Raw genomic sequence first — 27,793 nt, forward strand, 5'->3', positions numbered from 1 at the left:
CTGCTGGGTGCTGGGTGTATGGAGAAGAAAGTCATTTCTCTGATGGGGCAGGAAGGAAGGCTTCTGGGAGGAGGCAACCTTTGAAATGGAGTCTCAAAGGGTGAATAACAGATGGGGGAAGAAAATTCCTGACGATGCAACAGCTGCAAAGGGAGGAAATGTAAAGAGCAAGGTATGGGAATTGGAGCCTATCTGCTGACCTGCCCTCACTCTTTCCTGCCCTCAGGGTCTGCCACGGTCTTGTCAAAGGCCCACAGGACACGATGCAGGTTACTCCGCTTGCTCAGTGCTTTATTGACCCAAGGCCCGGACAGATGAGTCAACAGGGCCTTCTTCAAACACAGCCCTCCACACGTCCTGAGATTCAGAATCCAGACGTGGCTCTGTCCTTGGCTTCACCGCTTCCACAACATTTTGTCTCGAGTATCTCTAAAGCTTAACGTGTAAAGATTTTGTCCACACAGACAGACATACATCCGTTCTTGCTGCAGGCGGTCACGCTCACTGAAATGCTTCCACTCAGCCATTTGTGTGTGCTGGACATTGGGCATCTGTGGCTCTCCATCCATCTGCCATCCATCCATTCATCCATCTGTCCATGCACAACAAGAGAGCAGCAAGTTCTGACCAATCGGACCCCGGGGTTCACAGCAGTGGGGGCTGGACTGCAGACCTTAGCCCTTGCCCAATGGCCCCCCAAGGAGGTCATCCCTTTCTGAGGCAACAGAAGCCAGGGCCGAGTGGCTAATTAATGGTTGGAGTCTCTAACCCCAAGTGGAGAGAGGAGCTGAGATCTCAGCCCATGCATCTCCTGAGATGGGCACTAAATCAGACGAAGGAGTCAAGCACGCAGGTAACACTGAAACAGGAAAGAGTAAGAGCTTCTGTTTGTGCTAGAGGTGTTCACGTGGAAGGATGGGAAAGAGGAAGAGAAAGGAAACATGGCAGACACACCCAGGAGTGCCAGCACCCCGGGCAGGGAGGGGTTCTGCTTTGGCCCATCCCCAGTGGCGGGGGGGTGGCTTTCTCCTAGACACATATAAACAGAGCCTCTGGGAAAGAGGGGGGGCTTTTCTGGACACAAGAAGACAAAGGGTTAACTCAAACAAGGAAGGAGAAAAAGCAAAAACGTTCCTGCTGGACACAAAATACTTCCTTTGAGCTGGACTTAATCCAGTTTCACCAAGTCAACAGGCTGGGCTCTCCCCGGGTCTGGGCTGGGGTAGAGGTGGCACGAGGATGTGGAATATAATTGCATTGAGACATGGGGATCGGGGCTGGGTGCAGATGGACAGAACACCCTCACTGTCTTTCCCCTGGATGGCAGTTGGGGCCTCGAGCAGACCCTCAGCCCCACAGGCCCCTGGGAGACTGGGACCCAGGCAGCGAGGCAAAGGAGGCAGGCAGGACTGGCATCAGCCCTTCACTGATCCTGCAGGCGGCTACAGAGCTCCCGTCGGCTCCGCTCCCCAGCCCAGCTGCGGGTCTTGAGGCGGAAAGTCTTCAGCTCATCCCTGAAGGCTTCGTGGTTCATGGGCCGGTAGTCCTGGGGCTCACAGAAGGTCTAGGGCAGGATGGGAGGGTCCGTCAATATGGGGGGATGGGGAACTTTTAGAGGAAACCTCCCTTCTCCTTGGGCTACCGGCTGGCCGAGCCCTTCCCTGCAGTCCAGCCCTCCCAGGAAGGCTTCAGCCGCCCTGCCCCATAGTACCGGGTGTTGGGGGAAGAACTCCTTATAGCCGCCCTTGAGGATATACATCTCAGGATAGTAGAGGCTGGGGTAGTCATTGGCAGCTCTGTCGCGCTCTCTGATGAAACGGCACCTGCGACCAGCAGGGGCGTGGGGGTCAGAGCTGGGTGGTAGGGCAGGATATACCTCAGGAGACCTGTTCTTTGCACCCAGTCTTTTGTGGGCCTTGGGGAGCCACAGAAGGCTTGAGTGCAGGAATGTCAGCCATAAGAATGCTTATTTAGATCGTCTGGCTACTGGAACCAGAGGAGGCTAGAGAGATGGGAGGAAGGAGGTAAATCAAGGGAGTTGTTTCTAGAAGGCAGTTCATAATCTTTGTTAGAGATAACGGACCTGGACAGAGAAGGGGAAGCATAACAGAGAGAAGTGGACAGAATTAGAGAGATCTTTTCAGGAGGTCTGGATGAGACTTGGTGAGCATGAAAGTCGGGGAGCAGAAAGATCAGTCAAACCCTGGAAGGCTCAGCATAGCTGAGGGACAGGGCCCTTGGATATTAAGGACACTGCTAGAGACTTGGAAGCAGATCTTGAGGGGGGAGGGGTGGTGACAATGGATGGAGGGTGGACATAGGCTTGATGGGAAGGATGGGGAGGAGGTAGGGAGAGGGTGCCATGCACAGGAAGGGAGGGTGAAGTCTGCTCTGGGGTGCCAGGGGACTAGAGGCCCAGATCTAGGTGGGGGCTGGGCTCAGGCCTCTTGGGCAGCAGATGGCAGCACCCCAAAGCCTGAGCAGGAAGGTCAGGAGCAAACACTAGCTAGCAGACTCACATGCGGGGACCACGCTCAGATGAGAATTCACAGTGGAAAATGAGGATGATTCTCTTGTCCAGATTACAGGGTGTGATGGGGCTCTGTAGCAGGAAGGTCTCAGCATCCCGTTCCAGGGGCAGGTTCACGGCAGTCTGCCAGAGGAGCTGGAGGTCAGGCCACCTTCCTGGGGCCGGGTGGCACATCCACCCTTGGCCATCCCCAACTTCCAGGTGGGTGATTCCACCTCTTACTGGACAGGATCCTTCCCCGTGAGAGGGTGCAGCCACCCGCCACGGACTGACCCTCCCACAGAAGGATAGAAATGGTGGGTCTTCAGGGCCTGTCCCCATCAGCCCGCCTCACCTTGATGTGCCCGCCTTCGTACTCGTAGGGGTACCTGCAGTCCACAATCACAAACCTCTCCACGATGTTGCTGAACTTGCCCACCAGCAAGGCTGCCATCTGTGGGTCACAGAGGTGGGTCCCAGCAGGTCAGCCTGGCAGATGGGGGCTGACCCCAACCCTACCACTGGTCTGGTCTTACAGCCCATCCCCAAGGAAAGTTAATGGGCAAATGGCCATCCCAAATGTGCCTGGAGAATGGGTTTCCCCGACGTACCGTTTCTGGTGAGATGTACTTGAGATCTTGGTGCTTTCCATCCACAGTCTGCAGAAGGAAAGCCTGAAGAGAAGGGGAGAGAGATTGAGAAAGGCAGAGGGGGAGGAGAGAGAGAGAGAAGAAAAGATGAAATTGGCAAGACTAGGAGCCTAGAAAGGATAGTTTCTTTCCCAAGCTCAGAAAGCCACACCTGCTTTGCCCTTCAAATTCAGCTCTGGTTCCCATAGCAACCAAGAGACGCCTCTTGGGCCTGACATCCAGGGAACAATCCCTTCCAAGGGGAAATGCAGAAGGGAACAGAAGAGATGAACTCCCCACCTCCTGCTTCACACTCTATCAAGCCCCCCAGATGAGGCCCGAGGAGGCGCCAAGCCAGATATTAGTTTGGAAATGTTTTCCGAGGTTGAAACACAACCGATACCCCAAACAGATCTGGAGTAGAGTCAGGAGACCAAGGAGAGCCAGAGAGAGGAGTCTAGGGGAGAATAAAGAAGAAGCTGTGCTGGACAAAACCAGGGGTGGGACGGGGGGAGGAGGTACCAAAGCAGCTTCTGAGCTCAGGGGGCCACACAGTAAGGGGTCGAGCCTCCCGAGGGTCCCATTGCTCACACCTTGGAGTAATCCCCAATCAGTTCCCGGTGGTCACTGTCCAGGATAGTCTCAATCTCATCATGACACAAGGACTTGGAGCGGAGGACACGGGCTTTCTGCAGGGTAGATGGTGACCAGGGTCAGGGGCCAGGCTGCCCCTCAGCGTCCCTGTGTGGCTGCCACCTCTCTCCCTGCACCTTGACCGCTGCCACAAACCCCGCCCAGGTGTGCTGGCGGGGTGGACTTGGACAGTAGCTGCCCAGCCCCACCCCAGGAGGGCACCCACAGGTTCCTCGGCCTCCTGCTGCTCCTCTGGAGGGGTCACGCTCCTCCTGCGCTTGTTCTGTGTGGGCAGGTCCCTGTCGTGGGGCCGCTCCAGCCTCTTGAGGATGGGTCGGATCACGCTGCAGGGCATGGACGGAGAGCGGAAGAGCCGCTGGCATTTGCTGTACATGATGAGGTCCTGGCAGGGGTGGCAGTTCGGGGGTCAGAGTACCCCACCCCTGCCCCCTACCAGCCCCCCCCAGTTCTGGGGCAGCCCCTCAGAGACCCACCTGCTCCTCCTTTTCTGAGGTCTTGACCAGTGGGGCGCTAATGAGGCTCTCCATGCCTGGGGGTACCGCCTTGTCATCCTGAGGCCAAATCAGCAAGGGGATGGTCACACCCGCGGGCAAAGGCCAACCCCTTAGGCCCCAGGTCCTCCAGCACAGCCACACGGGGCAGTACCCCAGAACCAGGAAACTGCAGGGCCCCACTTGCTGAGAAATGTGGCCATGCGGGAAGGCTGGCCTTGTCTCTGCACTGCAGCGCCCTCCCTCCCTGCAGCTTTAGCCACCTGCCAGTCTCTGGTAGGCCAGAGGCTGCGCCATGACTCTGTCAGCTTGCGTTCCTCTTCTGACATCGGAATGAAGTCATGGTCTCATGGCGGGAGATCAGGACTTTCCTCTTTTGGGAGATCCCAGGACAAGGGATGTCGAGTGCCTAGTGAGGCAAGACTGGTTACCTTTAAGTCGCTCTCCAGGAGGTCCACAAATCCATCATCTTCCTCGGAGGCCCCCTGGGTGGCAGTCAGGGAGAATCGGCATTGGGCAGGGGGACTCAGTTCCTCTACTTCCATTTTCCGCTCGGGGGTGAGACACTGTGTGGTGGGGACAGCCACAGACTGCTCAGGGGTGGGACCCGAGGCACAGAACAGGTTCCCACTGCCTCTGGGTTCAGGGTCCCCCTCCTCCTCCCCACCCAGGCTGCCTCCAGGGTTGCCCAGCCTGCACAAAAGCCCACCCGCAGGGTTCCTTTCTCCCAGTGTACCATCAGGTCAGGGGCTGAGTTTGGTCTCTGGGCAAAGGCTTCCCTGCGGTCGGCCCACTCTGCCAAAGCATGGGCATGGCTGGGATGTGGGGGTTCCCATGGCATCTTGAAGACAAATCCATCCTGTGGGCAACATGGGCGAGTGTCATCAAATGCCAGAGAACCATCCCAGCACACCCTCTTCCTTATCCCCCTGAAGTTCTCCCACTCCAGCCTTCTGGAAGCGCACATTCTCTTTGTCCTCCTCAGAGCTTCGGGCAGCTCGGCCACACGCCTCACTCTTCCTCCAGCGGCCAGTTGCTTGGGAGTTGGTGATGTTCCGCAGCACAGGGCTGTGGCCCAAAAGCCTCACCTAGAGAGCCAGGTAGGGCAGGAAGGACTGAAGGCTCTATTCCTCTGGCACCAGCCCTGACCCTACCTTCTCCTGTCCCTCCTCCGACTCCCCCACCTCCAAAACCCCATCTCCCACAGCCAGACCAGGGCCACCAGACCGTTTCAAGTCTGCCCTCTGGGAGGTGACCCCGGATCCCTCCTGCCCCTCCTCCGCCTGGCCAGGGCCTGAGCCTCCAGTGTCAGACTTCAGAGGGTACTCACCGGCAGGGACTGGAAACGTCGAATGGCAAACTGCTCACTGCAGGAAGAAACAGGGAGACATCAGGGCTGGAGAGTAGGGGGCCGTGCAGGAGAGCATACAGGATGGCCCTCTGGCACAGATCCCTGCACATCCCTGGGGAAGGCAATGGGAGAGCACCTTTCCCATGCTTACTCCATCCAGTGGGGGGCATGGGGAGAGCCTGGGGTAGGTGGACCTCCAGAGCCCGCTTCAGGAAGTCTGGGACACTTACTTTCGGATGACCCGGCTTGCTGCCTGGATGGCCTGCTCAAACCTAGGAGAGAGAAAAGTCCCATGCAGCCCACCTCCCCCTACAGTCCAAAGCCCAGCCCCAGCATCAGCCCCTTCTTCCCATCCACAAGGCCTGGGGGCCAGGGCTCAGGTCAGTAGAAAGGGGAGGGAAGAATGGGGACTCTCAGGGGTCCAGGTATTGGGGAGGGGAGAGAGGAGAAGCAGCCTGAGATTTGGAAGGCTGCCCTGAATGGAAGAGGGCCCAGGGAATGGAGCAACAGAGACAGCTGGGGGAGGTCACAGGGTGGCTGAGGCGCTACCAAGGCAACAGTCTTGCCAGCTTGCCCACAGGCCTTCCACCTGTATGCAAATCACCTCAGTGGGGCCATATGGCCGCCAGGAAAGTCATCCATCCGTCCCATGATGACAGACTGTGGCTGACAATGTGGGTATCTCCAGGGCCTGGATGCCAGCAAGACTGGGCTTCCCTTCCCTTGTGTGGGGGCTGTCCCAGCTCCCCCCAGGACAGGGGCCTGGTTTAGTGTGCCCCCAGACCAGCCACAGTGTGCCATGCCAGACCCCCTAGTGACAAATGTTCAGGGTCACATCCTCTCCTCCCTCCTATGGAATTTTCTAGGACCAAGCCTCTGTCCCACCCCCTTCTCCTGCCTTAGAAGAGGCCAGCCGGCAAAGAATTCCAACAGATGTTCCTTTTGAGGCTGGGGCACAAGCTTCTGTAGATAGGCCCCACCCCCTAGCTATGTTACCAGAGACCACCTGCCACGCGGGGCTTTTGTGTGTCTATGTGAGCTCAGGCGCGCGCGCGCACACACACACACACACACATACACACACACACACGCTTCTTTCTGAGAAACTGTAACCGTCGAAGCAGGTGGAGAGGTTGGCGGGGGAGGGCCATTGAGGGCTAGTGTTAGGGGCATGACTCCCAGGGCTGGGGAGGGGTTGTACCAGATAACCTGGCATTAGAAATGATGAATTTTATTGGCTTGGTTTCCCATCTGTGCCTGCGCCGCAGGAGTAAAGCAGGGACAGTTCTGGCTTGTCAACCTGCAGTCCTCCCACCCCTACCCAGTTCTCTCCCTGTTTCCTGTTTGTGAACAAACCTTGTAGCCCAGCCCAGTCTGATCAAAGGCAGTGGGAGGAAAGACAGCCACTGCCCTAACCCCAAAGCCATAGTCCCTCTGCCCAGTCTGGGGATGCCCAGCTGGCCCCACTAATGCCTGGCAGCTGCTCTCCCTGCCGGGGCTCTAACAGCTGGATAGGGACAGCTGTGCTCTAGAAGATACTACTCATGCCCCCATAACCCAGGAGGAAGGACCTGTCCTGAGTCCAACTCCCTCTCCACTCTCTCTCGTAAAGGGCCTGGTCCAGGGGTTGGCAGGAAAGTGTCCCTGAAGCCAGAGGTTGCTGATAGGATGGCCAAGGGCTGAATCAACCTGCCACAACTGTTTCTGTTTGGCCTACAGTGAATTAAAGGTTTTGAATTCATTAGACCATATTTTAAAATTGTGATGTTTCATAGAAAAAAAAAATGATGTGTATAAGTAAAAGAAAAAAGGGACATACACCAGACCTGTATTCCCACAGGCCAGGGGCTGGCTGAAGTATCCAGTGCTCCCATAAGCCTCTATCTCTACCACCTGGCTCTGAGCCCACACTCAGCTGCTCCTGCGGGAGCAGAACCTGCTCTGAGACAGGAAGCAGAATCTCAGGACTTGGAAGATCAACAGGTCACCCCCACATGTGGATTGAAGGGGTCTGTCCACTCTCCCAGACTTTCCCTAGTGGGTTTATGCTGAAACTAGGATTCCCAAAGGTAGGCGTCAACTCCTTGGTAGTGGGGATCCCTTTACTCACGTCTGCTCTGCCATCTTGGGGTCCATGGGGCTGGGAGAATCCATACACAGACCTGGGGGGACAGAGCACCTTGGTTCGAAAGTAGTGACATCCTCTGTACACATTCCCCCACCATGTCCCAATTCTATTCAGAGAAAGGAAAAACCTGTTTCTAGTTTAGATCTTGATACATTAAAAAAATGAAACAAAACCCTGCCCATGAACACCAAGGGCTAACACACTGCCCCCAAAATTGGGCAGGGCTCTACTCACTTCTTACTACGGAAACTCCTTTGTATACGTTTTATTTTTTTTAATATTTAATTTATTTATTTAAGAGAGAGAGAGAGAAGCAGACTCCCTGCTGAGCAGGGAGCCTGATGTGGGATTCGATCCCAGGATCCTGGGACCATGACCTGAGCCAAAGGCAGATGCTTTACCAACTGAGCCACCCAGGTGCCCCTCAGCTGTACAGGCTTTAAGCCAAAACTTTGCTAAGCATTTTTCTTAAGCTGGTTTAATTTGTTCTAGAAGAGACAATAACTTTTTAAAGGAAAAGGTTACCGCTGAAGGCAAGTGAATATTATAAAATGACCAACATTCAACCCTAATGCCTCCCAGCTGGGGCTGTGGTTCAGGTACTTTGGCGCCTGGTTTTAAATAGGTAAGATCTCATCTCCCGAAGAGGGCCCCGCCCTACCGCCCGCTCAGCCAGTCTGGGCTGGATGTGGGGAGGCCCACCAGAGGTGGGCAGGTGCAGGCTCCTGGGCCCACCAGGTTGTGGGGAAGATGTTAGTCTGATCAGCAGTGAAGTGGAGAGACTCAGGCAGCCCCCCGCAAGCCCCCTGGTACCCCTGAGCCTCACCTGCATCAGAAGATTCAGAGGACTGGGAGGACAGGGAGGATTCAGATGCCCGCCGTCTGGACAGGGACAAGCATGAGAGCAGGCTGCCTGCCTGACGCTTTGGAGTCTCACTGGGAAGGCAACAGGGGCCCAGGGAAGGAGAAATGTCAATGTGGGGCTCAAGGGCTAGCTGGCCCATGTTCCCACCAGCCACCCACCTCTGAAGGGCTCACCCCTGCCCCAGGGAGGGCTCTGAGGGCCTGCCCTCTTCTCAGGTCTTCTGCAGAGGCACTAAGTAGCTTTTCTTTGTTGATTAAGAAAGGTCCTCCTGGGTTCAGGGGGAGGTGAGCCCAGGGCAAGAGCAAGGAGGTGGGTTGAGGGCCATTCTGGGGGGTGGCAGGGTAGCAGAGTAGCCCTGGAGGGCCTTCCTGGGGACTCCTCAGACCCCTATCCATCCACAAGCCTTTCTGGAGCCAGGGCAAGACTTAGGTCTCCATTGCTGCTGAGGGCAACCCAGCCTGGACACTGCAGGTTGCTCAGGAAGCAGGACCAGTGTTTAACCCCTTAACCTCAGGAAAGAACTGGGGATGGAGGGAGCAGGGGCAAGACAGAAGAGAATCAGGCTTCTCTGCCATCCTCAAGTTCCCACTCCAGGCTCAGGATCCCCTGCCTGGGGCAAAATAGTGGTGATTAGGGCAGACGGTAGGGAGCCAGCATGGTGGAGGCACGCGGGAGGCAGGGATGGGGGAGTGGGGGGGGGGATGGGACCGGTGGTCCCATCTCCAGTGTCTTGTGTTGCCAACAGCAAGTCACCTCGAAGTGTGCACAGCACAGACCTGGCCTCATCGCCGTAGTCCCGGGTCCCTGAAGTAGGCACTACCTAGGACACCTCCCCACTCCGCTCCCCAGATTTGCCTCCCACGCTGGGTTCCACGGGAGGCCCGGGACCAACACCCCACACCCAGCATCGCAGTGCGCGGGCGTCCTACCTGCCGAGCCCGGCGAGGTTGTGCATGGTCTGGGTCAGGCTGGTGACCGGCGAGGAAGCGGCCGCGCGCTCCGGGGACCCCACGAGGCCATGAGCTCCCAGCTGGAGGCCCAGGAGATGGCTGGGACGCTCCGTACCACCGCGCACGCCCGCCGGACTGAGAGCCGGGCCCGGCGCGGGCTCCGGTTGGGGCAGCTCCATCGCACAGCTGGCCGGGGCGAGGTGGGGAGCGGGCCCGGGGTGGGGGAGGGAGGGAGGAAGAGCCACGGGGTCGGAGCGAGGGAGGAGAGGGAAGCGGGGAGGGTGGGGCGGGGTGGAGGGACGCAGGGACCGGCCACCAGTCCGGGAAGCCTCTAAGCAGCAGCTGCCACCTCCACCTCCTTATATATTCGAAAAATAACAGCGGCCGCGCCGCCGGCCGCCACCAATGGGGGCGCGGGTTAGGAGAAGGCGGGACCGAGGGCGGGGCCCACGGGGTGAAAGGCGCCGAGGCTGACCAGCCCGGCCCAGCCCAGTTCCCGAATCTGGTCCCGGCTAAGGACTGGGGGTTTCTCCTAAGCCTCCACGCGCCGCCCCCCGCCGCCCCAGCCTGGCCTCCAGGATCTTGGCTGCCCAAATTCTGCTTCTCGGGATGTGTTTGGAGTTATCCCCGGCGGAGAAGGTCCCTGAGGAAGCCACAGCCGCTAGGGTGTTCTCCAATGGAACCCCCGCCCCAGATTTAACATAACCTACACCCACCAGTAGGCTCCACTCCGGGAGTTTGCCAGACACGGCTACACGGAGCGGACTGTATTTGCCACTCTACCAACCCGGGCGCTGAGGCGTGGAAAACTTCATTAGCTCGTTCAAGGTCACACGGGGCAAGTGGCAAAGCAGAAATTCACCCCAGGAGCTCCTGAAGGCTTCCTTCCCTCTCGACCCGCAGCGCGGAGCGTCGGTGAAGCGTAATTGCCAAGCGGAGCCTCCGCCAACCCTCACAGGAGGTAGACCGGAGGTGGGGGCCCTGTATAACTCATGGGGCCCCAGGTTATCTGTGACCCCAAGGGGTCCAATTTTCTCCAGCAGCCTCAGAGGAGGCTCTAATGGCTGACCTAGCCATAGGTTTTGGCGATTGGGACCAAAGAAGGTGGCTTCCACCTCAGAACAAAGTTATGGAAATATCTCATGCCCATTGAGGGTTTGGCTAAAGTGAGGTCAATGGCATCACACTGTTTAGTTGACGTTTCTTTGATGGCCAGGGAAACTGAATCTGTCACTAGTTTAAACTGAGCATGCAGACCATGACATTTCCTTCTCCCAACATTTTGTTCAGCTTCTGTGATGTGTCAGGTGCTGTGCTTCGTGCTGGACAGGGCTGGGGTTTCAGGTACGTTTCCGGTTCATCCACCTGGATCAAGGGGTCCAGCTCCCAACCTCCAGCCACTACTCACAGCCCAGGATGTGACTGTCCTGGGGAGCGGGGTGGGTAAGCGAGGAGACCATCTGTGAGGCCTCCCACCTTGAAGACCAGAAAGAAAACTGAGGGATTGCATTTTCGAAATCAACCCAGCAGGGATTACTCCCATCCAACACACACACACACACACACACACACACACACACACACACACACACACACATTTCTACAGGGTGTGGGGAGGGGTGTGTGTGTATGTGTGTGTCCAACAAAAGGTAGGGGAGTATTATACTCTTGAATCCTCTCAAATTCCACACTCAGAGGTCACCTCTGGTCCAGTGAGAGGCCAGGATCACAGAGGGGTCATTCCAGAGCATTCCATACATCAGCTCCGTATATCTTCCTGAATTTCCTTTTGCCAATTAGATCACAGATTATGTGCTCAATAAAAAAAGAGAGAGAGAGAGAGAAAGTAAGAAAAGGTGCACGCCTGGGTGGCTCAGTTGGTTAAGCGACTGCCTTAGGCCCAGGTCATGATCCTTGAGTCCCGGGATCCAGTCCCATGTCAGGTTCCCAGCTCCATGGGGAGTCTGCTTCTCCCCCTGACCTTCCCCCCCTCTCATGATCTCTCTCAAATAAAGGAAATCTTAAAAAGAAAAAGCTAATCAAGAAAAATAAGCTAAAATAAATATTTGCAATCATATCATAAGAGGAATGACTCCTCCCATCCAGCCAGGTCCTGGTTACAATATAGTTCTGGGCTGGGGAAAGCTTCATTCCCCATAAAAGGAATACCTGGGCTCTGGATTGTACATATCAAGCTCTGGGCTTGCTTAACAGGGTCCAGTGTGACCCCAATGCCTTGGCAGAAAAGAAGAGAAAATTATCACATGTTTGCAAAATCCTTCTGCTTCTCTAAGCCTGTTGCTGCACAGCATCTTCTTTGTGGGACTCACTTTTCTAGTGCCTTTTCTGTCATGGTTTGTGACATGTTAAATGGTTTTTAAAAATTGGGCCATGGTACCAAAAATTCAAACAAAGGAGAAAATTCAAATGGTGCAAAACAGCACTGAAAAGTCTAGTCTCCCACTCTACACAAACCTTCAGGACCCCTGCCTAGAGGCAGCCACCAATATGAGTCTCTTGGATATTCTGGAGATAGTCTGTGACAGTCCTGGGCAATTGAAACATAATGGGGAGGCACAGATATGAGCCACATACCTAATCTAAAATTTCTTAGTAGCCACATTAAAAAATAGAAAAAGAAACACCTGACATTTTAATATTTTATTAAACTTTAAATATTCAAAATATTATCATTTCAACATATTATCAATACAGGAATTATTAGATATTTTAGATGCTTTTTAAAAAAGATTTTATTTAGGGGCGCCTGGGTGGCTCAGTGGGTTAAGCCACTGCCTTTGGCTCAGGTCATGATCCCAAGTCCTGGGTTCAAGCCCCGCATTGGGCTTTCTGCTCAGCAGGGAGCCTGCTTCCTCCTCTCTCTCTGCCTGCCTCTCTGCCTGCTTGTGATTTCTCTCTGTCAAATAAATAAATAAAATCTTAAAAATAAATAAATAAATAAAAGATTTTATTTATTTGAGAGAGAGAGAGAGAGAGAGACAGTGACAGAGATAGCAAAAGAGAGCATAAGTGGGAAGGAGAGGGGGAAGCAGGCTCCCACTGAGCAAGGGTCCCCATGTGGGGCTCAATCCCAGAACCCTGGGATTGCGACCTGAGCAGAAGGCAGCTGCTTAACTGACTGAGCCACCCAGGTGCACCTAGATACTTTTTTTCTTTTCTTTTCTTTTTTTTTTTTTTTTTTTTTTGGTGCATTTGACAATCACAGCACATCTCAGCTTGGATTTGCCACATTTCAAGGGCTCGATAGCCACATGGGATTAGTGGCTACCATAGTCCACAGTGCAGGTTTATATATGTATAAGCACATGTATCTCCACATTTTTACAAATATAACAAACTGTGTGAAACATTGTTTTACCCTTGCTTTCTTCATTTTACTTGAAGGTGGAGCCAAATTACCATAATGCCATATATTTATTCATTTCCCTAATGCTGAACATTTAGGTTATTAGCTTTCACACTGATGCAGCAGGTATATACAGTGTTAATTCCAAAAAGGGAAGATTTGGGGGTGCCTGGGTGGCTCAGTCGGTTAAACACTGACTCTTGATCTCAGCTCAGGTCTTGATCTCAAAGTTGTGAGTTAAGCCACACTGGGCTCCATGCTGGGAGACTTTAAAAAGAAAAAAAAAGGGCACCTGGGTGGCTCAGTTGGTTAAGCGACTGCCTTCTATTCAGGTCATGATCCTGGAGTCCCAGGATTGAGTTCTGCATCGGGCTCTCTGCTCAGCGGGGAGTCTGCTTCTCCCTCTGACTCTCCCCCATCATTCTCTCTCTCTCGCTCCCTCTCAAATAAATAAAAATCTATTAAAAATAATTAAAGGGAATTATTGGGAGGTGTGGCTCTATTTATTGAAATCTCCTTTTCCCTTTTCTGATTTCATTTCCTCAAGCTGACTGAGCTATTGAAGAACAGGGACCAAGTCACTTGTCTCTCCTCCCGTCTCCCAGTACCTCATATAGGCCCAAGTCCAAGGTTGGCCCCTGACCCAATATCCCACTTCTAGGGATTTCTCTCTTTCTCTCTTTTTTTCAATATTTATTTGTTTGAGAGAGAGAGAGAGCGCATGCACATGGGCAGGGGAGGGGCAGAGGGAAAGGGAGAAGCAGACTCCCCGCTGAGTCAGGACCCTGGGATCATGACCTGAGCCAAAGGCAGATGCTTAACTGACTGAGCCACCCAGACACCTAGGGATTTCTCTTAAAAAGATGATAAAAGTACACACAAATGTATGTTCATTGAGCACAGAGAGCAAGCTGAGTGTTCTTATAGGGGAGCAGCTAATGCGGTGACTCCTCTATAGTTCGTAATACCTGCGACTTTTAAAGAGAACAGGCATGGGGACAAGTAGGGATGCTTGGCACCGGGCAAGGGCCCAATTAGTGATTGTTGATGTTTGAATGATGACATATTGGGCTTTCAGAAAATGGTCTTTTGAAGAAAGGGTTCCAAGAGTAAAATAAGTTTGAAACTCACTGATGGAGATAATTATTGACATGAAAAGATGTTGACAATATGGGCTACAAAATATCATGCCAAGTGTGATCTCATTAAAAACTATGCACAGAAAAGTATCCCACAAGGATATTCTCTGAATAGTGGAGTTAAATGTCTCTATCCTCAAAATTTTCAGTATTTTGGGGGCGCTGGGGTGGCTCAGATGGTTGGGAGTCTGCCTTCAGCTCAGGTCATGACCCCCAGGTCCTGGGGTCAAGCCCCATGTCAGGCTCCCTGCTCAGTGGAGAGTCTGCTTCTCTCTTTCCCTCTGCCTCTCCCCCTGCTTGTCTGCTCTCTCTTTCTGAAAAGAATAAATAAAATCTTTTAAAAAAATTGTTGGTATTTTAAAATATTTTCCAAGGAACAGGTATAATTTTTTAAAAAGATTTTGTTTATTTATTTGACAGACAGAGATTACAAGTAGGCAAGAGAGGCAGGCAGAGAGAGGAGGAAGCAGGCTCTCTGCAGAGCAGAGAGCCCAATCCAGGGCTCGATCCCAGGACCCTGGGATCATGACCTGAGCCAAAAGCAGAGGCTTTAACCCACTGAGCCACCCAGATGCCCCAGAACAGGTATAATTTTTAAGTTAATTAAAAGACCATGACCTCAAATTGGCAGTTCCTCAAACAATTAAACATAGAGTTACCATATGACCCAGCAATTCCCCTCCTTGGTATATATCCAAGAAAAAATGAAAATGTATGTCCACAGAAAAACTTGCAAACAAGTGTTTATAGCAGCATCATTCTTAATTGCCAAAACACAGAAATAATCCAAATGTCCATCAAATGACAACTGGATAAAAAGGTCATATATCAGGGCGCCTGTGTGGCTCAGTGGGTTAAAGCCTCTGCCTTTGGCTTAGGTCATGATCCCAGGGTTCTGGGATCGAGCCCCGCATCAGGCTCTCTGCTCAGCTGGGAGCCTGCTTCCCCTCCTCTCTCTCTGCCTGCCTCTCTGTGTACTTGTAATCTCTGTCAAATAAATAAATAAATAAATTTTTTAAAAATATCATATATCTATATAATAGAATATTATTCAGCTGTAAGAAAAAAATAAAGCACTGATAGGGCTTCATCATGCATGAATGTTGAAAACATGATGCTAAGTGAAAGAAGCCAGTCATTAAAGACACATATTATATGATTTCGTTCATACAAAATGTCCAGACCAGGGAAATCTATAGACAGAAAATAGATCAGTGGTTGCTCAGGGCTGAGGAAGGGGCAGGGAGTGATAGGGAGATACTACTAAAGAATATGGGATTTCTTTCTAAGGTGACAAAAATGTTCTAAAATTCACTGCGGTGATAGTTGCATGTGTCTATGAATTGTATAAGCTAAATGGGTAAGTTGTATGATATGTGAAATATGTCTCAATAAAGCTGTTAAAAATGAAAGCATTAATAGAATTATGGAGGACTCGGGGAGAGATGAGGTATTTCTCTTGGGACTCTTGGCTCTAGGAACTGCGGACACGTCCTCAAATGGCTGGACAGCCTCTTTCCTGCTAACTATATCCACCTCCATCAACAGGCCCACATTGTCTTCTACTTCAGGTCCATCCTTGGTGCCACATGAAAGATACTGTTATGGCCATTTCCAGGACAAAAATGAAGCCATACACACATGCTGATGATGCAGCCATTTCTAGACATCTGGTCTACCTGCCTGTACCAAGGCATAGGTCCCATTTCCACTCCCTCTAAACTGGGCAATTCCCTTGCCAATCCATCTGGAACTCTAGGATTGGGGCCCCCCACTTCTCTCTGTTAGCCCCATCCTTCCAATTCCCCACCTTAGGCAAGTGCAAAGTCCACCTTCTCTTCTCTTGGCCCAGACTGTCCAAAGTTGCCCACTAGGCCTAATACCCATTCCTCTTACCAAATCATTATTTTTCATGTCCCTCAGCAAACTTTCCATTCTCCTTTTCATTTTAAAGGGCCTGTTGTACTTGCTTATTGAAAAATACTTGGAAAATTCAGTGAAGTAGGAAAAATAAACCTACCTACATGACATTCACCCAAACACACATTGATTATAAGTCAGGATGGGTGAAGAGGCAGGAAGGACATATATGCACATGGATGAAATCACAGAAATGTTGACATGGTTTCCTGAAAATGTATGGTAGGGAGTCTCAGATAGGTAGCTCTATACTCACCTTTGCACAGGAACCATGTACCCATTATAGACCAAGAACTGATCTGGCTCCTGTAGGGAAAGTCTCCCATGTTTTCTCCTAGACCTTGTGATTAGGAAAAATTTTTTTTTTTTTTTTAATGTCTCAAGAGTGGGAAAGGCCTAAGTAAGACACAAAACCCAAAAGCAGTAAAGGAAAAAAAAAATGACAGATCTGCCTACTTAAAGGTTACAAACTGGGGGATCTGGGTGGCTTAGTCAGTTAAGTGTCTGCCTTTGGCTCAGGTCATGATCCTGGAGTCGTGGGATGGAACCCCATGTGTGGATCCCTGTGTCCATTTCCCTGCTCAGCAGAGAGTCTGCTTCTCCCTCTTCCTCTGCCCCTCCCTCTACTTGTATTCTCTCTCTCTCAAATAAATAAAATCTTAAAAAAAAATAAATAAAGGTGGGGCGCCTGGGTGGCTCAGTGGGTTAGCCTCTGCCTTCGGCTCCGGTCATGATCTCAGGGTCCTGGGATCGAGCCCCGAATGGGGCTCTCTGCTCAGTGGGGAGCCTGCTTCCCACTCTCTCTCTGCCTGCCTCTCTGCCTACTTGTGATCTCTCTCTCTCTTTGTCAAATAAATAAATAAAATCTTAAAAAAAAAAAAAGGTTACAAACTTCTCATACTAAGATTCCCTAGGTTAAATTTAAAGACAGCTGGCAGGCTGGAAGAACATATTTGTAATATATTTAACAAAGATTTTGTGTTCAGAGCCTATGAAGTGCTCCTGTAAGTCCACTAAAAGACTAATACAAGAGAAAAATGGGCAAAGAGTATGACTAGAAAATTCACAGGATTCAAATTGTCAATACACACTAACACAGCAGTGAGTTACACTTTCTTCCCTTGGCCTCCAGAAACACAATGCAGGCTTGGTGTTCCTCCTACCTCTTTAGCTGTTTTTCATGAGTTTCTTGTCAGTCCTTTCACGAACCCTTAACCTTGGAGAGCCCAGTGCTCTGGGTCACAGCCTTCCTCTTGACTACACCTCACTCCACTCTAAGAGATTTTTTCAAAACACCGCAATGCATTTATTGTTTTAAGAATATGTCATTTTTACGTGTGCGGTGGAGAAAGAGGTTTCAGGGATTCACGTGTATATATGTTTACATATTTATATACATGACATTATTTCTGTAGGTGAAAACACAAACATTTATGCCTGTATGCATGGAAAAGCCCAGAAAGTGAGCGTTAATCTATGGATTGTGGGATTATCATCAAATCGATTTAAAAGCGTAATGTTGCTTATAAAAGTAATCTAAATGTGTAACAACAGGCTACATAGATTAGTGTTCCTCCCTAATTGGAACAATATACAACCATTAAAAAGCGTGTTGGCAATATTTTATCGATGTGGCAAAATTCTCATCACTCCTTGCCAGGTAAAACAGCAGAAGATGCCAGATATACAGATTATACATCCGATGCCGGTTTTATGCAATCAATTTTTTAAAAAGAAAACTGCTTGAGCCTAGAGAAAAGGCTGGAAGGAAACGTATCAAAATGTTACCTGCTCATCTCTCCAGGTGCTGGGGTGAAAGGTGATTTTTAGTTTCCTGTATTTTTCAGTATCATCAAAGAGCGTGAGCTATTTTTGCTTTAACAAAACAAAACCCACAAACCACAGCTGTTATTCTTTACAAGCAGCAAATCACCGCCCACCCGGCGCGGAGGCCCTTAGCCGCGCCCCTGCCCGCAGGTCGCCGGACGCCCGGGCGCCGGCCAGTCCAGCAGGCCGCAGCGCCCCCCCGCGGTCGGCCCGGGGCAGCGGGGAGGCGGGGGGTGGGCGCGGAGGGCGGGGAGGCGGCGCCGGGCGTCCCCGCGCTTCCCGCGAGATCCCGCTCCGCCCGCTCCGCCCCGCTCGCCGCGCTCCCTGCTCCCCGCGCCGCGGCACTTCCTGCCTTCCGCGCCCGCGCCGGCCGCCCTCGCCCGCGCCCGCCGCCTGCCGCCCGCCGCCCGGCGCCGCGCCCGCCGGCGCCCCCGAAGGTGCCCCCGGCCGGGCCGGGTCGCCGCCCCGCCCGCCGCTCCGCGAGCCGCTTTGTCTCGGGCGGGGCGCGCGGGAGAGGCCGCCAGGTGCCCCCCGCCGCGGGCCCGGGCCCCCCGCCCCGGGGCGGCGGCGGTGGCGCCGGGCCCCGGGGCGGGGGGCGCGCCGGGATGGGCCCCAAGCGGCGGCAGCTGACGTTCCGGGAGAAGTCGCGGATCATCCAGGAGGTGGAGGAGAACCCGGACCTGCGCAAGGGCGAGATCGCGCGGCGCTTCAACATCCCGCCGTCCACGCTGAGCACCATCCTGAAGAACAAGCGCGCCATCCTGGCGTCGGAGCGCAAGTACGGTGTGGCCTCCACCTGCCGCAAAACCAACAAGCTGTCCCCCTATGACAAGCTCGAGGGCTTGCTCATCGCCTGGTTCCAGCAGATCCGCGCCGCTGGCCTACCCGTCAAGGGCATCATCCTCAAGGAGAAGGCTCTGCGTATAGCCGAGGAGCTGGGCATGGACGACTTCACCGCCTCCAACGGTTGGCTGGACCGCTTCCGCCGGCGCCACGGTGTGGTGTCCTGCAGCGGTGTGGCCCGCGCCCGGTCGCGCAGTGCCGCCCCCCGGCCCCCAGCGGCTCCCGCCAGCCCGCCTGCGGTGCCCTCGGAGGGCAGCGGCGGGGGTTCGACGGGCTGGCGCGCTCGGGAGGAGCAGCCGCCGTCGGTGGCCGAGGGCTACGCCTCCCAGGACGTGTTCAGCGCCATCGAGACGAGTCTGTGGTACGACTTCCTCCCCGACCAGGCTGCGGGGCTATGCGGCAGCGATGGACGGGCGCGCAGGGCCACCCAGCGCCTCAGTGTCCTGCTGTGCGCCAACGCAGACGGCAGCGAGAAGCTGCCCCCACTCGTGGCCGGCAAGTCGGCCAAGCCCCGTGCAGGCCAAGCCGGCCTGCCCTGCGACTACACCGCCAACTCCAAGGGTGGTGTCACCACCCAGGCCCTGGCCAAGTACCTGAAGGCCCTGGACACTCGCATGGCCGCAGAATCTCGCCGAGTCCTGCTGCTGGCAGGCCGCCTGGCTGCCCAGTCCCTGGATACCTCGGGCTTGCGACACGTACAGCTGGCCTTTTTCCCTCCGGGCACGGTGCAGCCGCTGGAGCGGGGAGTGGTCCAACAGGTGAAGGGCCACTACCGCCAGGCTATGTTACTCAAGGCCATGGCGGCGCTGGAAGGCCAGGATCGCTCAGGCCTGCAGCTAGGTTTGATGGAGGCCCTGCACTTTGTGGCTGCCGCCTGGCAGGCAGTGGAGCCCTCGGACATAGCTGCCTGCTTTCGGGAGGCTGGCTTCGGGGGTGGCCCAAATGCCACCATCACCACTGCCCTCAAGAGTGAGGGGGAGGAAGAGGAGGAGGAGGAAGAGGAGGAAGAAGAAGAGGAGGAAGAGGAGGAGGAGGGTGAAGGGGAGGAGGAGGAAGAGGAAGAAGAAGGCGAGGAGGAGGAAGGGGGGGAAGGAGAGGAGTTGGGGGAGGAAGAGGAGGTGGAAGAGGAGGGTGATGTGGATGACAGTGATGAGGAGGAGGAGGAGGAGGAGGAAGAGAGCTCCTCCGAGGGGCTGGAGGCTGAGGATTGGGCCCAGGGGGTAGTGGAAGCCGGTGGCAGCTTCGGGGGCTACAGTGCCCAAGAGGAGGCCCAGTGCCCTACCCTCCATTTTTTGGAGGGTGAAGAGGACTCTGAGTCTGACAGTGAGGAAGAGGAGGAAGATGAGGATGATGAGGAGGATGAAGATGATGAAGACGATGAGGAGGATAGTGATGAGGTGCCTGTGCCCAGCTTTGGGGAAGCCATGGCCTACTTCGCTATGGTCAAGAGGTACCTGACTTCCTTCCCCATTGACGACCGAGTGCAGAGCCACATCCTTCACTTGGAACATGATCTGGTCCATGTGACCAGGAAGAACCACGCCAGGCAGGCGGGAGTTCGGGGTCTTGGACATCAAAGCTGAGCCACTGGGCCTAGTCGTGCCCGACCCGGATGTGGCAGCACCAGCCCAGGGCAGAGGACTCTCCGGGCAGCCGCTGTGCATGGAGCCAGAGTGGGGAGCTCCAGATTCTTTAGTGATGTTCCTCAGGCCCTGTGACAGGCCCAGCCACCTCGGTAGGGCCCAGGGCTGGGGTCAGCCTCACTGCCTGCCTATTGCCTCTTTCTCAGAGTCCTCCTTCCTCCCCATTTGCCCCCCGGGCTTGGGGGACCAGGTGGGGAGCTGTCCGGTGCTACCACACCGTGCCATCCGTGGACTAGGCCCCAGGAGCAGCCAGGGGTGGGCCCTGGAAGCTCCCGGCCGGAGAGTGCCTCTCCCCTCTGCCGTCCACACCAGGTCTTTGGTGGGGGGGACCCCAAAGCCATTCTGGGAAGGGCTCCAGAGGAAGGTCCAGCCTAGGCCCCCACAAGGCTGGCAGCCCCCTACCCCTGCCCCTGGGCCGCCTTGAGAAGCACAGTCTAACTCACCGCAGGCTCCTGAGCCTGCCTCTGCCTGCTTCCCCATCTTCCCAATCCCTTTCTCTGGCCCAGGCCAGGTTACTTTGGCCCTTGGTTTTCTTTCCAGATTGGAGATTCCCAAGAGGCCCTTCAGGGGAGTGATAGTGGGCACTTCCTTGTGGGTAGCTGCAGGCCCCATGCCTCTCCTCCCTCTCTGGCAGGGCCCTATCCTGGGCAGGGGGCCTGGGGCTGGGCCCATAGTCCAGCCGTCCAGCTGCTCCTTTCCCAGTCTGAATTCAATAAATCCGTCCACTCCCCTTTTGTGGGGGTGAACGTTTTAACAGCCAAGGGTGCATCCTTCATGGTCTGGGCTTGCGTCTGTCTTGGGAACACGTCCTTTCTTGGTTCCTTTTGGTCCTTTTTCTGGTGGGACATGGAACCAACTGTTGAGAGGGTAGCCACAATTCAAGTCCTGACTGGGGTGAGGGGCCACCTCCATATCTAAATGTTATCTAGGCTTGGGGAGGAAGGGATCTTCAGTGTACCTGTTTGGGTTTGAGGAAAGCTGGGCCTTGCACTGCTTTGGGGTTAGAAGTTGGGGTCAGTTGGCTAGGAGAGGAGGGAGGGAGCCAACTATCCCTGTTGGGCCAAGTTAATCTGGGAACTAGGCCTGTTAAGCCCATTAAAGAAGGTCCTTGCAGGAGTGGGCCCAGAGGACAGAGCAAAAGGGGTGCTGGGGCAACTTCTGTGGTCCAGGTTGGAGTCTGGAGGGACATACAGAGCATCCCTTGGTCTACCTTTAATGCCTTAAGAGGGAGCCCTTTAGACCTTTCAGGGATTAGCATCTCCAAGCCTGGTGGCTATCCTGGGGACAGTGGCAGGAGGAAGATAAAATTCCTGGGACAGCCTGCACCCCCAAGAGGCTGGGGGCACCCCAGTCCAAAGGTGAAGCCTGGTGTCTCTGCTGATCCTACCCCTTTTCTCCTTTCATGGCCCAGCCCCTCCCTCATTGAGGCCCTCAGGCCCCAGTGGTTCCAGCCAGGGGGAGGCCTGGGCGCGAGGAGGCTGCTCAGCTCTGGGCCCCAAACCGGTTTTCCCACCTCCACTGGGGCTGGCACGTTGCTGCTGTGGTTCCCTCCCCACCACTTTCTTTCAGTTCTTCCTCTCTCCACCCTGGAATGTTAAGGGGGGTATATCTAAGTTGTCTTTTGTCCCTTTCCTGCCCTGGGTGTGGTCTCTTCTAGAAAGGCGAGGCTACTATGTATGACTTTAAATCAAGAAGGTAGAGTGACAATTCCACACTTGGCCTTCCAGACTTCTGGCACTCAGATTTCCCCTGTAGGCCTTGAGGACAACGAAACTAAAGGACTAAGGGACTGTAAAACGTAGTTGGGATTCCCCTTACCATCATTCCCCCACCCCCATCTGAGCTGTGGAGGAGGAAACCAGAAAGTCTTAAAGGAAGCCCAGCACCCCCCAACCCCGCCTGCTCCAGAGTAAGGGGGGCAGGAGCAGTAGTCTTCTCTCTGTTCAACATGGCCCCTCCCTCAAACACCAACAAGGCAAATCATTTCCGTTTGTCTTTTCTGTTGGAACTGAGGTCTTCTCATTAGTGATAGCACCAACTGATGTTAATAGGGCCCTTGCTGTGTGCCAGGTGCTGTGCTAAGCACTTCCAATGCTCACGAATCCCTATGAGGTAGGTAAAACCATGTGAAAACAGGCACAGAAAGGTCCAGTAATGTGCCCAAAGCTACATTGCTAGTCTTTGGTGGAAGCAAACTTTCTTCTCTGGCTGATCCTAGAAGTGCCTCTTTTCCTGCTACTCTGTGTCCCTTCGCTAAGGAAGGACCCATATCCCTAACCCTACTACAAACAGTGCTCTTTTGAAATGGAACTGGCTACTGAAATCCATTTCTAACCCACGGAAGATAGCTCTCGGAAGGAGGTGAGGGGCTGTGGAAGTGTCTACTGGAGCTCTTGCAGCTTTTACTCCCATACCCCCAGCCCCCATACAAATGCAGATCTTCCATAAATACCCTTCCCATTTTCCTCCCTTTTACCCTGTTGGGACAAATAGGGAGAACCATTCCCACTTCACAAAAGGAGAAATAAGATTAAGGAGTTAAATAACCTGCCCAAGGCACTGGCCCTGAACCCTAGTATTCTCCCTGGGAATCTGGGGGACATATTAAATGCCCTACCAGAACACTGCTGGGAAGGTCACTAGTGTTGATGGCCCTAATAGCACAGAGCTCTGAGGAGGGACCCAGCCAGGAGACACAGTCACACAGCCTGTCACACAATCCAGCTGGGAAGCAGCAGATGATTAGCAGTGGACGCCCAGATGAAGCTGACAAACATTGGGATGCCGCCTTCACTTGGGATTGATCACTAAAGGATGGGGAAGGGGAATCCCAGCCCTGGGGAGGCTGGTGCAGGAATACTGAGGTTTCAGAGTGGGCCAGTTTGGCTGATCAGGTGGCGCTTGGCGCAGATACTGGGAGGACAAGGCCACTTAATCGCCTTTTCAAAGCTGGGGCCTGAGAGTAAGTAGAGGGAGAAAACTACAACTCCCAGAATCCCCTGCTCCCCGCCCAGCCAGGGATAGTTGCTATGGTTTCAGAAAACAATATGGCTGCTCCCAGCTGGGAGAAGAGTCTTCGGATTAGAGAGGCAGAGGCAGGTCTGGTCGCCGTCAGTGGCGAGAGAAGAGGCACCTGAGGGATCGTGAAGTTGGGGCTGGACTCTGCACGGCTGGAACGGCCTGGCCTTGCCTTGCCGAGGGTGCCAATGGCGGACAGCGTGGATGAGGAGGCGCTGCACCAGCTGTACCTGTGGGTAGACAATATCCCTCTGTCCCGGCCCAAGCGAAATCTCTCCAGGGACTTCAGTGACGGAGGTGTGCACCTCAGTATGTGTGCGCTCCTGTGTGTATGTCCCGTGTGCCCGTGTTTGTTGACACGTTCTGTCCTGTACGTACATGTGTAAGGGGTCTGTATGCATATGTCTCTTTGTGCTTTGGTGCGTATGGGTATGTGTGTTGGGGGGTGTCTGACTACCTCTTAAAACTTTAATTGTGTATATGTGTGTGTGTTTCTGTGGGAATATGAATATGTGTGTATCCATATGTATGTCCCCTTGTTCTGTCCTTTATGCATGTGTGGCGGTGATGATTGTGTGTGTCTAACTGTGTGAGTCTGTGACTCCCTCCTGACACCTTAATGAATAAGACGTGTATTTGTATATGTTTTTGTGCTTCTTTGTGTGTGTACTTGTTCTTTGCTGTATTCCATATATCTGTCTTGTGGGAGTCTGTGCATGTGTATGTTCATATGTTTGTTGATGGGTTCTGTCCTGTATGCAGGTAGGGGGTCTTGTGTGCATATGTGTTTCTTTGTGATTATTAGGTGTCTGTGTGTCTAAGGGTGTCTCTTGAGATTTTAATGACAGAAGTATGTGTCTCTGGTACATTAGTACATTGGTGCCTATGTGACTTACTGTGCTTGTGTGTGACTCTCTTGAACTTCAATGAAATATATATCTGTGTATGTGTTTGTGCATCTCTGTGTGTTGTATATGTGTGTGCTATATGTGGGCCTGTGTATGTATGGGCATGTGTGTGTCCTGTGTGTCTACACACTTTGTCCTATGTGCATATCTGTAGGGGGATTTTATCACATGTGTCTGCTTGTGTGAATCTGTGACTCTTTCCTGGGATTTTGGTGTTGGGAGTGTGTGTGTTTCCATGTAAATGACTAGGATGGGACCCCAGGCTCCTGATGGGCTCTCTTGGAGACTCATTCTCTACTAGAGGACCAGAGACCCTAGTTTTCATATGCCTGAGCTGAGGGGAATGGGATGCCTCTCCTCTGGGGTATGCTGGAGGATGATTACTGATTTCTGGTCTTGCTTTCTTGAACCCCTTTCCCTCTCTTCCACCACCCCTGCCTCCCTATCATCCTTTCCCTTTCCACATCACCTCTTTGCTTGGCCCCACCACTCTGCAATCCATGATTCTCCCATCCCATCCACATCTTTTCCCTACTCCTTTTCCCTTACCTCCTTACTCCCTTCCATGTCTGCTCCCATTCCCTCAGTCCTGGTCGCAGAAGTCATCAAGTTTTACTTCCCCAAGATGGTGGAGATGCACAATTATGTCCCTGCCAACTCTCTCCAACAGAAGCTCAGCAACTGGGGTCACCTAAACAGGTAGCAGAATGCCTGGTGCGCTACTCGAATCTCCATCCCCTACCCAGACCACGGGATCCCAGGAAGGGCTGCCCTACCATGCCCCCGCCCCACCCCCGACACACACCTCCCATGGTCTCCAAAGCCCAGGCTGGGATTCTGTTTGTGGCAGAGTAGGGAGGGACAACACAGTCAGGATCTGGTAACAAAATCAAGGGACTCCTTTATTGGGGAGGAGACAAGGAAAGAGGACACCAAGAATCAGGTTCGTTCCCCCTGGGCTGCAACACTTCCTTCTACTCCACGCCCCTCAGTTCATTCCCTGGGGACCCAGTCCGCCATCCTTGTGCCTGTCTCCCAGGAAGGTGCTGAACAAACTGAACTTCTCCGTACCAGAAGATGTGATGCGCAAAATCGCGCAATGCGCGCCGGGCGTGGTGGAGTTAGTGCTCATTCCGCTGAGGCAGCGCCTGGAGGAGCGGCAGAGGCTCAGGAAGCCGCGCATGAGCTCCTTACAGGTGCCGCCCCACCCGAGCCTCTTCCAGGCAGCAGGAAGCCCCGCTTTGCCGACAGATGTGGGAGAGGGTGTTTGGCAAACAGAGGCTGGCCTTGGGGACCACGGAAGAGACATGGGGCTCCTTGAGGATGAGCGAGACTGAACTCACAATAAACCCCCGGGGTGGGGGGTATTATTTCAGGAGCTGGCTCCCCAGGATGGCACTGGCTACATGGATGTGGGTAAAGTGGTCTTTACTTTTCTTCCCTCCGAGGAGCAGCTTTCCTTCTGTCCTACCTATGGGGGAGGGGAGGGAGAGAGAAGTCAGGAAAAAGAAACTCCAGCTCGACCAACTCCTCCACTTGCCTCTTCTCAGGTTTGTCCCAGAAGGCCAGAGGGGAAGGTGCCCCAGACCCCCAGGGAGGGGGGCAGGTCAGGTAAGAAAGCCGAGTTCCTATCTCACCGGGTCTGGTGATCCCCCAACACAGCGCTTCCTGGGAAGCAGGAACGGGGTTGCGGGAGGGGATGAGGGAAGGAGAGTCTGGCCGAAGAGCATCAGAAGGGTAAGAGTGGGGCCCCAGATCCAGGCCTCCGCTAAGCTGCTTCCCACCCCAGGGGGGGCCGGCTGCCCCCGCCCGGGCCTCCGGGATATGGCCAGGCAGTTCAGGGCGGCGACCCAAGCTTCGTCCTCCAGATCGCTGAAAAAGAGCAGGAGTTGTTGGCTTCGCAGGAGACCGTGCAGGTGCGGGTGACTGGGGAAGGCGTGGGCGGTGGTGGGGCAATGGGTGCTTAGGGACTGCAGTGGTGGGGACAGAGGGCAGCAGGCAGCTGACTTCATCTCTGTGCCTCGTGGCCCAGGTCCTGCAGATGAAGGTGAGGCGTTTGGAGCACTTGCTTCAGCTCAAGAACGTGCGCATCGACGACCTCTCCCGGCGGCTCCAGCAGGCAGAGCGTAAGCAGCGGTGAGCCGTGGCCCCGGCCACGCTGGGACGCCCCAGTACCCACCAGAGCCCAGACGCCGCGAACCGACGCACCCACCCAGGCACCCACCGACCTACTGACTGACCAATGGGCGGGCGGAGCCAGCAGCTCCAATGAGTCTCCTCGGGAGCCAGCGCGCCCCTCCCTTGGGATGGGGGCGAGTAGGGGAGGGAGGATCAGTGAGGCAGGCGCCTTCAGAGCAGAGCCCCTGGACTCAGCCACCTCCTTCCACTCCACCCGGGTCAGGAGAATGGACGGCTTTCCAGAACCCAGAAGCCACGTGCAGAGACCTCGCATGATCCCCAAAGCAGTGCCCAGAACCAGGGGCTCCGCTTTGGTGCTCCCTGCTGTGGGCCTTGGGGGGTGGTGCCCCGGCTCGGTCCACACCCTTAGAAACAGGTCCCAGCCCAGCTCTGAAGACAGTGGCATCTCCATCCAGGCTAGCTGTCTGTGCTCTGGGCTGGGGAGGAAGTTGCCCCAGGCAGCCAAGGGAGATCCTTGCCTCTCCTGGAAGCTCACCTGGGACCCAAGTCGAGGATGGAGAACACAGCAGCTGGAGAAGAAGGGGTGAGGAGTGGGTTCAGCCAGGAGTAGGGAAGACATGGACTGTGTCTGTCCCAATCACCCTCTTCTCCTGTGGGGGGACCTTTGAGAATGCTTGGAAGTTATGGGATCACATTACCCCCATTAAAGAAGTTGTGCTATCTTTCCTGCGACCACCTTCTCTCTCTGCCCAGATTTCTTGCCCCTCTTAATGCTGTGTCCCACCATCACCACCACCCTTTTGAGTGAAAGAGCCTTGTAAGCCCAGAATGGGTCTCACCTTGTGGGCACCTGGACCCTGGGTGGCCACTGCCTGGAAGGTTGATGACAGCACAGGGGTCAGATCTTGTGCACTTGAACAGCCTGACTTCTAACTCTGGTTTTAGACTGACCGCCAAACCCACCCTCACAGTATCTTCCAACACTGTCCAAACCCAAATCCAAGCCGAGTCTTCACATTCTCCTCAAATGTAACCACATCCTCACCTCCAACCCTGCCCATTTACGGACCCCCAAATCTATCCTCTATATGACTCCCAGCCCCTCTCACAGACTGACCCCTAGTTCTATGGTTCTATGGTTCTGTGACTCTGAAACCTGACCAAGATGGTCTGGCCATGATGTGACCCTAACTCTAATAATTAACCAACTACTGGTAACATTCTGAGACCCCACGATTCTATTCCTACACATATACTCAGCATATACCTAGGGGAAACTTAAGGTCTTGTGTTCTGTATTCTGCGACACCTGTACAGCAATGTTTATAGTGACATTCTCTGTAATAGAAAATAATTGAAAAGAACTTGTATGAGTGTCTATCATATGTAAGAAATTACCACAAACTTAGTGG

The 27,793-nt window shown here is 53.9% G+C and overlaps 3 protein-coding genes across 11 annotated transcripts; 2 read left to right on the forward strand and 1 right to left on the reverse strand.

The window, feature by feature from the left end:
* Window positions 1–274: 274 nt before the first annotated feature.
* On the reverse strand, window positions 275–11,022 carry CDC25B (cell division cycle 25B). 7 transcript variants are annotated; one of them, XM_047743654.1, is made up of 16 exons: window positions 9,557–11,012; window positions 8,589–8,698; window positions 7,745–7,868; window positions 5,865–5,906; window positions 5,614–5,650; window positions 5,249–5,371; window positions 4,993–5,142; window positions 4,715–4,873; window positions 4,266–4,343; window positions 3,998–4,174; window positions 3,732–3,827; window positions 3,121–3,183; window positions 2,865–2,963; window positions 2,520–2,653; window positions 1,712–1,823; window positions 275–1,564 (listed from the first exon to the last, which is right to left on the reverse strand). In XM_047743654.1, the coding sequence occupies exons 1-16, from the start codon at window positions 9,754–9,756 to the stop codon at window positions 1,424–1,426; spliced, it is 1,845 nt and encodes a 614-aa protein (XP_047599610.1). In that variant the 5' UTR covers window positions 9,757–11,012; the 3' UTR covers window positions 275–1,423. The 7 variants fall into 7 exon arrangements, with proteins under 7 accessions (XP_047599610.1, XP_047599609.1, XP_047599612.1 ...); XM_047743653.1 differs by having other exon boundaries at window positions 3,998–4,177; window positions 9,557–10,288; XM_047743656.1 differs by having other exon boundaries at window positions 4,715–4,849; window positions 5,020–5,142; window positions 9,557–10,282.
* A 7,170-nt stretch (window positions 11,023–18,192) lies between these two features.
* On the forward strand, window positions 18,193–21,077 carry CENPB (centromere protein B). Its single transcript, XM_047743661.1, has 2 exons — window positions 18,193–18,366; window positions 18,419–21,077. Exon 2 carries the CDS (start codon window positions 18,436–18,438, stop codon window positions 20,254–20,256), a length of 1,821 nt encoding a protein of 606 aa, XP_047599617.1. The 5' UTR covers window positions 18,193–18,366; window positions 18,419–18,435; the 3' UTR covers window positions 20,257–21,077.
* A 122-nt stretch (window positions 21,078–21,199) lies between these two features.
* SPEF1 (sperm flagellar 1) lies at window positions 21,200–27,793 on the forward strand. 3 transcript variants are annotated; one of them, XM_047743666.1, is made up of 8 exons: window positions 21,200–23,631; window positions 24,830–24,941; window positions 25,282–25,438; window positions 25,619–25,658; window positions 25,793–25,853; window positions 26,032–26,158; window positions 26,275–26,378; window positions 26,644–27,793. In XM_047743666.1, exons 1-8 carry the CDS (start codon window positions 23,523–23,525, stop codon window positions 26,966–26,968), a joined length of 1,035 nt encoding a protein of 344 aa, XP_047599622.1. In that variant the 5' UTR covers window positions 21,200–23,522; the 3' UTR covers window positions 26,969–27,793. The 3 variants fall into 3 exon arrangements, with proteins under 3 accessions (XP_047599622.1, XP_047599623.1, XP_047599625.1); XM_047743667.1 differs by having other exon boundaries at window positions 26,275–26,368; window positions 26,644–26,832; XM_047743669.1 differs by having other exon boundaries at window positions 26,275–26,777.

The sequence above is a fragment of the Lutra lutra genome, chromosome 9, assembly GCF_902655055.1.
Source record: "Lutra lutra chromosome 9, mLutLut1.2, whole genome shotgun sequence".
In the NCBI taxonomy this organism is placed as follows: Eukaryota; Metazoa; Chordata; class Mammalia; order Carnivora; family Mustelidae; genus Lutra; species Lutra lutra.

Bases quoted from the DNA above. Each gene is read 5' to 3' on its own strand.
- CDC25B (XM_047743653.1), bottom strand. From the start codon at position 9,756: ATGGAGCTGCCCCAACCGGAGCCCGCGCCGGGCCCGGCTCTCAGTCCG. The intron at 4,874-4,992 runs GTGGGCTTTTGT...ACCCCTGAGCAG, and splicing joins GGGAGAAAGGAACCCTGCGG to TCTGTGGCTGTCCCCACCAC. The intron at 1,824-2,519 runs GTGAGTCTGCTA...TGCTGGTCGCAG, and splicing joins TCTGAGCGTGGTCCCCGCAT to GTGCCGTTTCATCAGAGAGC.
- CENPB (XM_047743661.1), top strand. From the start codon at position 18,436: ATGGGCCCCAAGCGGCGGCAGCTGACGTTCCGGGAGAAGTCGCGGATC.
- SPEF1 (XM_047743666.1), top strand. From the start codon at position 23,523: ATGGCGGACAGCGTGGATGAGGAGGCGCTGCACCAGCTGTACCTGTGG. The intron at 25,659-25,792 runs GTAAAGTGGTCT...GCCTCTTCTCAG, and splicing joins CACTGGCTACATGGATGTGG to GTTTGTCCCAGAAGGCCAGA. The intron at 26,379-26,643 runs GTGAGCCGTGGC...CACCCGGGTCAG, and splicing joins CAGGCAGAGCGTAAGCAGCG to GAGAATGGACGGCTTTCCAG.